General features: G+C 39.8%; 1 protein-coding gene across 1 annotated transcript; it reads right to left on the minus strand.

The window, feature by feature from the left end:
• Positions 1-738: 738 nt before the first annotated feature.
• ppp2r2ab (protein phosphatase 2, regulatory subunit B, alpha b) lies at positions 739-11,670 on the minus strand. Its single transcript, XM_080874113.1, has 10 exons — positions 11,362-11,670; positions 9,536-9,604; positions 6,838-6,935; positions 6,453-6,618; positions 5,827-5,939; positions 5,300-5,477; positions 4,510-4,674; positions 4,188-4,357; positions 3,330-3,421; positions 739-2,289 (listed from the first exon to the last, which is right to left on the minus strand). Exons 1-10 carry the CDS (start codon positions 11,366-11,368, stop codon positions 2,010-2,012), a joined length of 1,338 nt encoding a protein of 445 aa, XP_080730239.1. The 5' UTR covers positions 11,369-11,670; the 3' UTR covers positions 739-2,009.
• Positions 11,671-14,226: the final 2,556 nt, after the last annotated feature.

Raw genomic sequence — 14,226 nt, forward strand, 5'->3', positions numbered from 1 at the left:
CGACATAACGAGGCGGAAAAAAACAAAACAAAAGCTCAGGATATTACGTGCATCAATAATTGGAAAACAGAAGATCCGAAGTATTTTTTTTTTTTAAATTCTCTCTCTTTTTTTTTAAGCATCGGGATTTGTTGCTCACGGGCTCTGCGTTTGCCATGCAGGACGGGACGTGTATGCCCCCACGTACACACGCGGTCAAGCCACGAGCCAGATGAATGTTTATTACCGGCTTTCAGCAAGTGGACACCCTTTCAGCTGATTTCAATAAACTTTCAGCGGCTGAATTTTATCACGTTCATCAAGTATTCCCTTAATCGCAACTGCACGTACGTCTTGCACGGTGAATGAAGGGGCAACAGCTTTAAAAAGAAAAAAAAAGTCCCCTTACCAACTGAAGGAGTTTAATGAGGTCAACAACAATGCTGTGATAATCCAGCTGTAACGCTTAGCATAACATCAGTTGAGCAGTGATGAGATCCCACCAACAACCAAGCATTCACAAGGATGCAAAAAGTAGTTCCTTTATTTCCCCCCCACCCCCCACTGTCATTGATTAAAATTGTAGTTATACATTACTAGAGGCATCAATATACTCTTAAGTGTCCACTTTTTAAATAGGGTGTGGAGACATCCAAGTGCTGCAGATCTTCTGTGAGGCTCATTGCACCATCACAGTTACAGTATCAGTTACGTCTGCAGTAGTTTAAACACTGTAATGCCTCAAATCTTTTCTTTAAAAAAAAAAAAAAAAAATTGCAGTCTCACATCACAGACATCCAAATACTTGAGTTGGTGCAGCAACAAAGTCCAGTATCAAATTAGATGTTCTTCCCTGTTGTGAAGTGCAGCTTGAGCTGAATGTTGTGGTACAGGATTGGGGGGGTAAAAAGCCATCCCCCCCTCAAAAAAAAAAAAAAAAAAAAAGTCACGTTTCGAGGTTAGGCTTCATCTCACAAAATAGGACGGAACAAACCTGTTGACTCTTTAACCTTTTTAATATAAATATGACCATCATAATTATCTTTGAATAGGCCTTCTCTGATACCTGACTATTATTGAAGACAAGAGAAAACAAAAAAAGAAAAAAAAAGAAAAAAAAAAAAAAAAAAAAAAAACAGGAGGAAGAGGAGCCGATGCACAAAAATATCACGATACACTCACACACACCCAAGGGGGAGAAAAACAAGAAAAAAAAAAAAAAAACCAAAGGAGGAGCTCTTACTGAGTTTGGGCCTGTTTGGCCAACCAGAGCTTGAGGCACAGTGACAAACAGCAAGCAGAACAAAAATCTCACTGGACCAAATCTGAGCGGACAACAAAAAACAAAACAAAAAAACAACCCCCAGAAAGCAGCAAAAAAAAGAAAAAAAAAAGAAAAAACCACTGTACTTCTCAAAATCCTGGATGTGTCCAAGATGAGCAGCAAGTTGTGATGAATGTATGGTTTAATGAAAAAAAGGAAATGTGAAGACACTCAAAAACAAACAGCAGAACTGATGAATTTGTGAAAAAAAAAAAAAAAAAAAGTGTACACAAAACAAAGGTCAAACTTTTCTTAGAAAAGTAAACACTACAATGGCACAGGATAATAATGGGACAAACTAGGTGTTTTTCATTTTCTACCATTTTAGGGGACGGGGTATTTATAAAAATAAGTGTGTCTGTATTCAGAAATTTAAGGAAATTAAACTTGTTTCACCCACATTAGAAAAGTAAAGGGCAGGCGGGTTGGCAAAAGAAAAAAAAAAAAAGATGATGAAGAGAAAGAAATTGGCACAACATCACTTAACAACAAGGCAGGCATCACTCTGCCACAGACAGACTGATGATGGGCAAAAGCAAGTCCTCCTCTGTCCACATCTAGTGGCAAAGTCTGGTCACTCAGTAGGGCCGGACAGGGATGCTGGTTGTTGGCATTACCACCACAGATGGCCCTGGATGAGGCTGTGAGGCTGCGGGTGGTTACAAATGACATCACCCGCGCCAGATGTGACAAGCTCACCCTGCAATTAGTTCACTTTATCCTGGAATATGTAGAGGTTGTTGGTCGTTGCCACCGCAATGATGTTGTCCTGGGGATGCCAGGCAGTGTGCAGGATCTTCTTATTGAAGTCCAAACTATCCACGCTGATTTCATCCTTTTTGCGTTTGCCGCCTGTGCACACCTTGCGGGGCTTCAGGACCTGCATGGGCTTGCTGTTTTCACGGGACGCCTCCAATGTCACGTCCCGTCTGTGGCCGCGATCGAACATCCTGAAGAAGTTGTTATATGAGCCGGTCATCACCACACTGCCCAGAGTAGGTGGGGAGACGTGGGAAAAGTGAGAGTCATCAAATCAAGTTATCCAAAAACAATGTCCATTAGAAAATAAAGTTTAAACTTTGTGCACCACTAGTTTACAAGTGATGGGCAATTAGAGGACAACTCTAAAACTGCTTACACATCAGAAGTGATTCCCAGGTACGTGGTTGCCAGAAATCATAAGAAAGTTAAGGATAACTTCAACCAGGCTTATGGGTGAAATGACCACTGGCTATACAAAGTGGGCAGAACCTGGCAAGTCACTGAATCGTCTACCAATGGATAAAGACTACTTCTGACTGACACATGACATGGTAATAAATATGTTATAGGGTTACATAGGCAACCGGAGGCTGAAAAGTCAATCATCTTTAAAGCAACAAACAAATCCCATCCATTGTGTATATATTTAATATATTTTTACAGAAAACATCAGTGATGGTGTTACAAAAACCGCACCTTAGTGTTCAAGGGTTAATAATCATTTTATCACTTGTTCTTTGAAAGCTTTTTATTTTTATGTACCATTGCGTTGGTTTATTTTATTTATATCCAATGATTATAGCATATTATTTTTCCTACCTTTTATCATTTTTATCTTTTTACTGCATTTTATCTAGCTGTACTTTCCATTCATGTTTCTTCATTCAAATATATTAAATTATGCAATCTCTATGCACTTAAGTCATTTTTATTACATTTCTTTGATTTTTTTTTTTTAATTTATCTTTAATTGCTTATCATTGCATATTATTAGTTTTACTATATATTTGTTCTGTCTTATCAGCTTTGGCAGATATCTGTGAAGCACTTTGAACCTGAATGAAAGGTGCTACACAAACAGGGTTTGATGGATCGAGGCCAAATGTGCAGTGCACCAACCAAAAAGAAAGAGTGGGGGGAAAAAAAACTTGCAGGGTGTAATCTTTAAAATCATGACAGCAATAAACAAAGTGCTACCTGAAAGATTATGTAATTTCCTAGTGTTATTATTGCATTTACCCCCTGTGTGTCTCAAACCTTTTACCTGTCATTGCCATTCCAGCAGCATTCAAACTTGTCAAAGATGCAGTCATTCTCATATAGCGAGCACAGCTTGCTTCTCAGGTACTCATGGACCTGTAATGATTTTTGTGGGTGGGGGGGGGACAGAAACATGATGATAAGAAATTTTTAAATGAGACTTCCAAAAGACAAACCTCCAATATTCAAAATCTCCTGCACCCCCATAAAGTAGCAGAAGGTGCTTGAATCTGTGAAAAAGAACATCTAAAATGCCTGTCATTATCTGTAACCCTATCTTTCAGGGTTGGGTTCCCCCTAGTGGCCACTATATTACATTACCAGGAATGACTGGGCAAAAAAAAAAGAAAAAAGAATGGCCACTGTCCAACTGTGACATGAATTACCACTGCATATAATAAAATAAAAACTAAAAGTACATTAAAATCAAATGAGTAAATATGAAAACCAGAGTTTAACAGGCTGTGGACACTATCAGACAATATTAGGTGTCAATCCTCCTTCCTCTTTCCATGCATCACCTCTCAATCACATTTCCTAAAATATGCCTATAGCCTTTTCTAGCTGAGAGACATAGCAAACAGTAAGCGCCCACCTGAGATTATTACATTCCAGTAATGAAAAAAATCTATATGCTATTATTTCCTATGCAAAATAATGACAATAAATGATCTGTAATCATTTTGATAGTAAAATATTAGCAGCAAAATCACAAAGTTATTAACAAATTAATCGCCACAATTTGAAGATTCTGTGGCAACCAGGGCATCAGTGTATGAACCTACTGCCAGTCGTTTCATAACTGTTCATAACTGTGTAGTAAACCTGACACCACACACTAGTTTCTATTTGTCATTCTCACCTGATATGTCTCCACAGGCCTGGTTTCCATATTCAGGTCCCAAATCTTTACAGACAAGTAGTCTCTAGTCATCATGTAGCGTCCGTTGTGGCTAAATTTAACATCTGAGATTGATGATATGATCTCAGAGAAAAAGGAGCGATTACTTGGATCTTCTGGTTCCTCAAACACTGGATGACAGAAAGATGAAAAAAGTCCAACTGCAGTGTTCACCAAAAGGTCTACTGTGACATGAAAGTGCTTTGCATAACAAATCCAGTACTTAATCTGCCTGTCAGGGTAGAAGAAGGGACATATAAAAGTATGATGAGTAGGTACTCACACTTTGAGTGCTTGTCACATAGAGCTGAAACCCTCATGTCACACAGTCGGATGGTTCCTTTGCTGCTGCTGTAAACGAAGGTGTTACATTGATGAGGGTGGAACTCTGCTGCTGTGATCACCTCTGTAAGTTCCTCCATGTTAGCCGGTTTAATGTCAACAATATCTGAGGAGCATGCGGGTAAGGAGGGATAACGTCTTTCATACTCTGACACCTACCAAAAGAAGCTGAAGTGACTTTCAAACTGGGCGATTACAGTTGGTTTACTACCACAAGAGTTAATGGGCCATTTCAGGGCAACCTGTACCTTGCATGTGTGCATGCTGGAACTGCAGGAACTATCCCTCTGGGACCTCTGCAGAGCCATTGCAGGACAGTGTGACCCAATGTAGGTCCTGAAATGTTTTTTTCATGGAACTACAAGATTTCTTGGTTTGTCTTTTCCGTTTTCCCATTGCACTGAAGACCCACAAAGGACAGTCATATTAGCCACTGGACATGGCTACAGCTATGTTTTTCCATGCAAGACTTTAGAAAACAATGGACCAGGTTACATCTCAGTCCCCATCTTTTCTGTTCTGTGTCAGAGGTGAGAGCACACACGCAAACCAGCCACAGTAGAGTGAGTGAGGCAGAACCTTTCTGCCGGTTTGTGCTGAGGTGTAGGAATAATGATGCTTTTATGTTCACTGTTCACCCCCAGTTGGACAAAAACGTCAAGCTGATGACAGACAGGTTAATGCACAAGTCAGGTGCACAGACAAACATGCCCGCATGCATCTAAGGATACTGAAGCTGCGGTCAGTGATCTCGAGGTGCCAGAGGTTGATGCGGAGGTCGTCTGCAGACAGGTAGGTCTCGTTGTCGCTGTTGACTGAGACAGAGTTGATATGGTAGGTGTGAGCGTTGGCAAACACCCTCCGTGGACTGGCTTCCACCATGAGGTCCATGGGTTTTAAAACTGGTACCTGTGATGAGAAAAGGCAGTGAGAGTTAGCTGGCTCAAAGCTCTTCACAGATTTGAAACAACATCAAGCTATTAGCTAGATGAAAATAAGAAGCACCATCATATCTTTATACAGGAACACAGAACACAGTCTTAGCTTTGCAATAACAGGTTACACAAGGTTCTAAAAAGACAGCCCGGATTAGTAATAACAGTCATTTTTACCATCAGCAACAGCAAAGGATGACAAACCAGTAGCCCTTCCCAACTTCTGACACACCCAGGTTTTAAAAGTTTTGCTTCCAAAGAACTACTGGTTTGTCTGACTAACCACACCCTTGAACCAGCCAGTGGTTGATTTGAGAACTGACCCGCAAAGATGTGATAGTGTTAGGGTCCTTGTAGCGCCCATCCTCCTCTTTGAGATTGTAGCCCTCTGGCCTCTTGTCTCGTTCACTGATTTTCCACAATTTAATCGTTTTATCTGTGGAAAAAAAAAAAGACATTTTAAATGACATTACCAACTGTCGGGCACACTAAATGGAAATGTTATTTTCTTATAGATTTATGAGATTTTTAAAGCAATTCAGGTCTTCATGTAGTCAATATACAGCAGACTTTCTTAAACTGTTTGTACTCTGAAAAAGTTGCCTTTTCACCTGGTGCTATAAATAATGAACTTTTTGCTCAGAGCAGTCTATAAAATGCAAGTGTATGGTGTCTACATACATGCGATGGTGGTTTCACAAGAGTCAGGTAGCAATTTTATGATAGACAAAGTACTACTCTTAACTAACAAGCAGATTCATTAATTTCACCATCTTGTGGAGGAAATTATAATATTATGTTTTAATATCTAGTTCTCTTCACATCTGAGTCAAGTGTGACGGGGTCTATGAGTCACTCATTTCTCTTTAATGCCTGTATTCAAAATTAAACTCACTGCAGACTGTTGTTAAATATCTGATCATCAGCTTAATTAAAGAGAGAATTTTACCATTAGTTGACAACAGGAACTGAGCAGCATTCTTCTGAGGAAGCCAGCGAATCTTGTTGATTTTCTCTTCTATTTCCAAACTCTTCAAGTAGTCAAACTCTGGCTCATGGCTCTGAAAAGTGCTGTAAACATTGTACTCGCTCCGGAACTGAGGCTGATTTTTGTTCTGTTGAGAACCAGAGATGAGTAAATTTGTTTAAAGGGTTTTTTGTATGAAAACCGACAAAACCATCTTTTAAATAAAGCCCACTATTGTTTGTTTACAGACATGCTTCCAAAAACTAGAATAATTGTTCTGACTTTGTGTCACCAAGTTCAGAGGATGACCTTTTCTAAAATGTGTGGGAATCAAACTAGGCAGAAGTTAACCACGACGCAGCTGTACCTCGATTTCCTGTTGGAAGATGACTACGCGTCCACCCTTGTCTCCTGTGGCCAGCAGCTCCCCTGTGTGGTTAAATTCAACTGTAGATATAATGTCCGCTGCAAAAAAATAAAATAAAAAGGACATAAGATTACATGTGCAATTTTAACATTTTGAAAGTGGCGTACCAAGACAGATGTGCCCCTCTACTACTCAGAAAGTACACCAGGAAACCACTTAGTTATTCTCAACTAACCCTGGATTTATCTTTGTGAGAATCAGAGAGGAGACAGGCAAGTGGCCCTGAAGATGCAGGAGGATGTCACAGCACGTCGGGCAGAATGAAAACGATTGCTAACCTAGTTTTCATCTTTTCTTTCCCTCTTACTCTGACAGAATTACACTTTCCCCCCCAGCAGCAGTATGCTGCTTTATACACTGAAGCTCACTCACACATAGACAGTTGTTTAACCCTTTGTTGCCCACTGGAGCAGAAAGACAATGCTCCAAGAAATTGCAGCGAGTGGTCATTGTTAACGACACAGTCCCTGAGGCCTAGAGTAAGGATTCCAAGCAAATCATTCTGACAGACTGTATTTGGTTAATTTTTAAAGTAAAGACATCAAAAATACAAATGCCAAATCCTAAAATAAGGTTAGAATGTGGCTTGAAATGACCTGAAAAGCTTGGGCATGCTGCTACTTGTAAAGCAGTGAAATAACTATATCAGTACTATGGTATTCTCTGTATGTTTTTTGTTGCAAAACTCCAGGCATGGTCATGTACCTGGCATCTAGAGAATGGCAACATGCTTCACGTGGAACTCTGTAGCAGTCTGACAGCTCCCAATCCTTTCACATGTTCTGTCAGTAAAGACAGTACATTTCTCACTTCACTGCATACAGTGTGGATATATATTGACTTTCATTATCCATCATTTTCATATCTGTGATAGCCATGTCACGTTACAGGTTATTTCCACAATAAGCTTATTATTTAGTTGTTTCCTCCACCATTGCCTGCAAAACAAGCTCAGACTGACCTCTCACCTCAAAACAGAATATTTCCATCCACATGCCTAACATCTGACTAAGTGCTCTTTTAATCAAATCCTGCTCCTTTTTTCCTTCGAACGTGCCTTTAGAGTTTGTGCTAGAAAACTCTTCTTGTATTTCTATATGATGGCCCATAGTTCATATCACCAGTGCTGTACAGTCCACCCATCTCTCAGCTAAACCTTCCTGCAACTCCTGCCTGTGCAATAATATTTCCATTTGGAAAAGGAAACATGCAGTCATGTTGCTCTTCCATCTTGTTTTGACTTCCACATTTGCCCATAATTTCCTCCTTCAAATAATTTTTTTTTTTTAAAGCTGTAAATATGAGCTGAAGTGTTTTCATATCTTTTTATGGCCTTCCCCTACTTTGCTGACATCAATGACTTGTTTATAGGAGTCCATTGCTGTTGAGTCTTACCACACAGTTTAAAGACTGCAACAATCCACGAACTCTTTAGATACAAAAGTTACCCCACAAGCTCAACAATATGTAACACTACAGCGCTCTCGCAAAATACTGGGGGCAATAAAGAAAGACGGACTTAAATATATATTTTTAAATGCTCACTCACTTACCAGTTAATTAAATACAAATATTGATGCTCACCTTCCATATAACTACATCACCAAAATTATTTAACAAAAATTAAGATTATAATATGATATAATTAACCAAAAATCCCATCTAACAGAGGTGCAAACCACTCTACAGCATCTGATAGTGGTTCACAGCTATTGATTTATCCTTTCAGCCTCTGAGCTTTTGTCCATCAGCCATCTGGAGGTCCCGTTTTCCAATTTTCCCGAAAAGTACGATACTCCCACAATGAGCAACCAAGAACAGAGTGCATGGAACAGCACAAGTGGCCCTGCATTATCAGCAGGTAATTATCCAAACGCCTGACTCAGCTCCTTTTTTTTTTTTTAAGCATTCCTCTTGAAAATGCTAAAACCTCCAAATCTAGTGGCTGATCCATGTACAGAAGGTACAGAAGGACCCAGTAGCGAGTTTCCAGCAGCAACCTAAATGTCTGCATTGCCTTTTTCAAAAAGAGCTTTCCAGTGACTCACCAATGGAAAGCCTTTAATGTAAAGCAGGAGCAGCATCAAGTGTTTGGGTTGCATCTCTTCAGTGGAAACTAGAAGGGCACTTAAAAAGCACAGTCCTTTACCATGGCAAACAGTCCGATCAGACTTTATAATCACTACATCACACATGTCTGAGCAGGAAAGGAGCAACATTAGATCAGTTCAATGTAACGGTTTCTGAAACAGCTGGTGTACTCTGCACCCCCCACCCCCATGTGGGGCCCCTTTGGGGAGGTTTCTTACAGAAATATCATTGCACATCCCTAGATTGATTGGTTAAAGGAGGAAAGTTTGTCAGCTCCTGGTGGTCTCCTAAAAGCCTGGGGCCACAGCTGCTTGGAATGTCTGTTCACAAGCTTCTAGTATGACTGAATTATGAAAAGAAAAACCGGGATTTGCATCAGCACCAATATTTTGTCGATTCTGCCTTAGCCTCAGACTCACTCTCTGGTAGATTTTGCATAATGCTGCCAACAGGAAACAGAAAAAAATGTCTGAATTTTCACCAAGGCATACCCCACTATGGCTAAATTGTGCAATATCCATTAGTCTGAATTAATCAAATCACTTACCCTCAGCTACGTCATCATCGATTGCTCCTTTCACCTGAGAGAAGCACCACTGCATGTCACCTCCAGGACCTACAGAAATACAATTATAAATATTTAGTTCTGGGTGGTGGCAGGTTTATTACATAACATTTCACATTCTGGACAATGTAAACAAGTTCCTAAGAAAACTTATCATTTGAGTGTCCCCTGCTGCCTGTGACAGCAAGGGATAATTGATAAGATGTTAGAAATTAAAAGAGACAGGGTTCTTGCAAAATGCGTGTGGTCACAGATGTGCACATATCCTCTCACAACTTCTGCAATTCTAGCCTCAAAGAAAACAGACAAAAATGTAATTTTTTCTCCAAACTAACATTAACATAAAGATATTACTGTTGGGTCACAGGCACATTAAGCAACAAGTAGAAACCGGCGATTTTTAAATAAATATAAACATGCTAGATCTAAGCCATGATTAGTTGGTAGTGGTTTCTCACTTTGAGATACAGAGTCTGGTTCAAATCTCACAAATACCAACTAAACTGCAAATGGTCTGGATGTGAAAGTAATTACACATTCTTTATTTTAGGCCTGGTCAATTGAGGAGGCAGATGGTCTCCTAATGCCGTCTCTTATTTTTAAAATCTATATCAACAAGACAAAACTTGCTGTCTGATTCAATAATAACTTCTAATCACTTGCCTCAACAGGTTCTCCATCAGCATAGCTCATTGCACAACAAAAATGTTTGGCATATTTTCCACAGATGATCGTTTCTCTTATTGGTTAAGTGGAAACTGGTCCGATTTGTCTTTAACAACATTGAAACACACGCGCTTTGAAGAAAAATGAAGGACATCTATGAGTCACCACGGATTCATCACACACACACACACACACACACACATTCTGGACTGAATCATAAAAGTACTGATCTGGACAAAATGTAATAGCTTCACAGTGCCTGCACTTTCTGCAAGACAAAGATCCCAGAAAAGAAAAAGGCGTTCAAAATGAACTCAAAAATCTGTTTTAGAAGCAGGATAACATGCAGTGTCATTAATTTCTCCACCCTAATGAATCAAATGCATGTACCAAATATGTCACTAGATATTTCCTTTACAAGTATCAGTCCCGTCTGGCTACGGGGGGAGCTAAAGGCCAACACGATTTCAAACAACTACTGAGCTGATGAATGAACTGAAAATCAACACTGCGCTAAATAAACCCATTTCTGCCAGAGTCATGGTTTAGATCATAGTGCTTTTATTTCTTTCGCTTTGAGGTTGTTTTTTTTTTTTTCTTCGTTTTTCCGCTCGAGCATGCGCGTGTTAAAAAAAACAAGCCTGATGACTTTTAACTCATTTTACGCAAAAACTGTTCAGTCTGCAGCAGGGCCTGGAGGGCTAGCCTGCATGTGGGTAATGTCAAAGTTTGAGCGAAGCCAATTACGGCATGCTAGGCAAAATTTGCCCTTCTGGGCATTTGTTTAATCTTCTCGAAATAAAAAAAAAAATCAACCTTAGACTAAAAATCTGAGCACTGAGGTTTTGGGGATAGCTAGCATATACGGCGTGCACAGTTAGCTTACGAAAATGGTCCCGGGCCGGTAAACAGCCAGCTAGCTAGCTAGCTAGCATTAGCCGGTAAGGGCAGGCCAGATGGAGGATGACACTTGAGTTAGCTGGCTAGCTAACGCTAGCACTAGCTAGCTACCGTTAGCTAAACCGATACTCGACTGCGAAATCTCGCAGTTACCGCAGCTAAGAGCTCCTAGGAGCGGGGTCTCGCTGTAAAGACTCAAGCCCGTCCATATTATTTTATGTGTAACGGTTAAAGTCAATTACCTGCCATAACGAGACAGACAGTGGAGCTTGCCTCAGTCAGTCACGATCCTGCTTCCCACTCCCACGCGCTGATTCGTGGGATCTGAACTTTTTTTTTCTTCCGCTCGGTATCCGCTGTTTGTGTGCGCAGATCGAAATGTCTGCGAGGCTTTAAATTAACCGTAAAGCTGGATGTTTTATAACTCTCCTTATTTTATTTCCCGCTACGCTCCCTGACGTTTCTCTGTGTGTCAATCAACCTCCTCTGCCTCTCTTGCCGCCGGCTACTTCGCATCCCACAAGTCATTTCTTCCCCACCCCGCACCACAGTCTCTTCCGCACGTGAACTAAAAGGTCTTTATAATGCGCGCGCACACAGCAAAGTAGATGCACGGGCACGCGCGTACTCACATCTGGATGAAGAGGGTATAAACGTATTCTGCATTAATACTGCAACTCGATACAAACCTTAAGGAAGTATTAATAGTTCTTGTAGTTCCTTGTACTCCGTTACAAGGATGACCAAATCTGAATCAAATCAGCATGCAGGTTGAATCTTATGAAAATAATAATAATAAATCACTTCCCAATACGATTACTCTGAATGTGTGTTGCCACAACTTGTGTCAATATATATGTACATTTCCTGAAAATATGACTTACAGTCTCAGTGAGGGAATCACAGTTTAGACATAAGACCTGAGCAAGAATGAAAGGGGAGGTAGAGAAAGGAAAGAAAGATGGTAGCAAGAGCTGTCCATGTGTGATGTTTGCAAAAAGGTATGAGGCAGATTTTAAAGATGCTAAGATTTTTACTGGAAGTTATTGGAATGGACAGGATTAGAAATGAGTGGTTCAGAGGGAATGCAGGTTTGGAGATGAGGTTAGCGAGATATGGTTGAGATGTTCTGGACATATACAGAAGAAGAAAAGTGGATATACAGGAAAATAGGAGTGCCTCAGAAGATGTAGTGAACGAGGACATGCAGTTAATGTGGCAGACTGCTTTACAGTCCCACCTAAAGTAGGAAACCCGGTTACCGCAGGCCAGATCAGACAGAGAAACAGTCAGGTGAAAGGTGACCTTCGGATTAGCAACTAATTAATCACTGCTTTTGTGGAAGAGGATGGATGGATGCATGGAAGCATGAGGAACCAGTAAATGTAATTATTTAGATGCAGAGGTGCAGAGGTGTTGGACATTGATATATTGACAGTACCCTGCTTCTACTTTTATAAATGTTTTTTTTATATGTCTTGACTAATGTATTTCAAAATTTCTTTTTCACAGCAAATTTTACTGCAGTCAAAATTTCAAAACAAGCTCTTTCTCTTTGCCTCTTCCTTTATTTTTTCAGTAAGTTATGCGTACTGTAAAGGAACCAGTGTCTGTTAGCACTGCAAACACACAGGCCTTCAGATGGCAAAGAGATCGTTTCACCACCTACATGGATCCTTGAGATCCTTTATCTTCTTCAGGGGAAGTATGCCTACCGAAGAAAATAGAAATGCACCATTCCGTTATCTGTGCTAATTCAGGAACGCAAGAAATACCATCAAAAGACAAGCCTGAAGAAGAAAGAGATTGAAATGAATATTTTGTTTCTAAATGCTTGTTCAGCTGGAGAGAGACACTACTGCCAAATATAATATCTTAGACTTAGTGAAGCTGTCAGTTCTTTGCAAGACAATTCTTTCTGACCCACTTTACCTGTCAGTGTTTTCAAGCCCGGTATTAGACATTTCCAGTTAAAACCCCATCTCAGTTATTATCAGCGAAAGTGCATCTGTTTGCTTGACCTTCTCATCAGAAAGCAGGAGACAAAGAAAGTTTAACTGGGGAGGTTAAGGACAGCAGATGGGAGTAATGGACACCCCTTGTGAATGCCTCTGATTTTGCACGGACCAGCTGGCAGCCAAAGTTTCATGTAAGTCTATTTTTAAGAATCATCCACAAACACTGAGCAGTGCTGATTTTCTAACACTGGAATATTTCTAACATTTTGAGTTATTTTCCAGTGTTAGAAAATCAGCACTGCTCAGTGTTAGTCTTTGTTAATCTTCAAAACTGACTAGGTTACTTTTAAACATATAACACTGTCAAAAGTGTTAATTTAACACTCAACAGTGTTGTATTTAACACTCAGAGGTGTGGACCCATATAGACACTCTCCAGTGTTAATTTAACACTGGAGATTTTGCTGTGAAATGTGACACTTTTTGGCTGATGCACATTTTTATGCTGCCTTGATGCTAAACTATGTTCATCATATTAGATAGTGTGAACGAGAAGCAATCATGCTTTATTTACAGGCACTCATTATCACAACATTTATTCAACATAAACTGTGTCTAAATATCCCCTAGAATAGTAAATAATAACAATAAGAATAATAATATTAACAATAGTAAGGGAAATTTCTAAGGTCTGTTTGTTATTGTTAAACATCACTCAAAAGTTAAACTAACTGCCCAGCCAACCACCTTTCTTGCTCAGTCACTCAAACAACCTTTGTCTGAGTATGCCAGTTAGGGGACTAAAAACTAGCCTGCTCTTTGCTTTTTAGGCCACAAGAGGGCCATTGATGAGCTTTTATTAGTAGAATAGGTAATAGTATGGTAGTATAGTAGTACCAGACAGGGGCAGTGTTGTTTAAGAAGCCCTCTCCTGAACGAAGAGTGAGTCGTGGCCGGAAGTTACAGTTGTGGCAGAGATTCTATTATAATACCCGTAGCAAAAGATAAATAAAAATACAATAAAAATAAACTGTCTCACATACAGGCACACAAAACCAATCAACCAAACAAAAACACCTTTGTAAGCTGTTGTTGTTGTTTTTTTCTTTTTCTTTCATAAATAATATTAAAATAAATTAAAATATTAAA

This window comes from Rhamphochromis sp. 'chilingali', assembly GCF_963969265.1.
Source record: "Rhamphochromis sp. 'chilingali' genome assembly, chromosome: 2".
NCBI lineage: Eukaryota > Metazoa > Chordata > Actinopteri > Cichliformes > Cichlidae > Rhamphochromis > Rhamphochromis sp. 'chilingali'.

Coding starts and splice junctions, on each gene's coding strand:
- ppp2r2ab (XM_080874113.1), bottom strand. Junction 4,675..5,299: donor GATCACTGACCGCAGCTTCA/GTATCCTTAGAT, acceptor CATGCTCCTCAG/ATATTGTTGACATTAAACCG. Junction 2,290..3,329: donor TGCTGGAATGGCAATGACAG/GTAAAAGGTTTG, acceptor TACTCTGGGCAG/TGTGGTGATGACCGGCTCAT.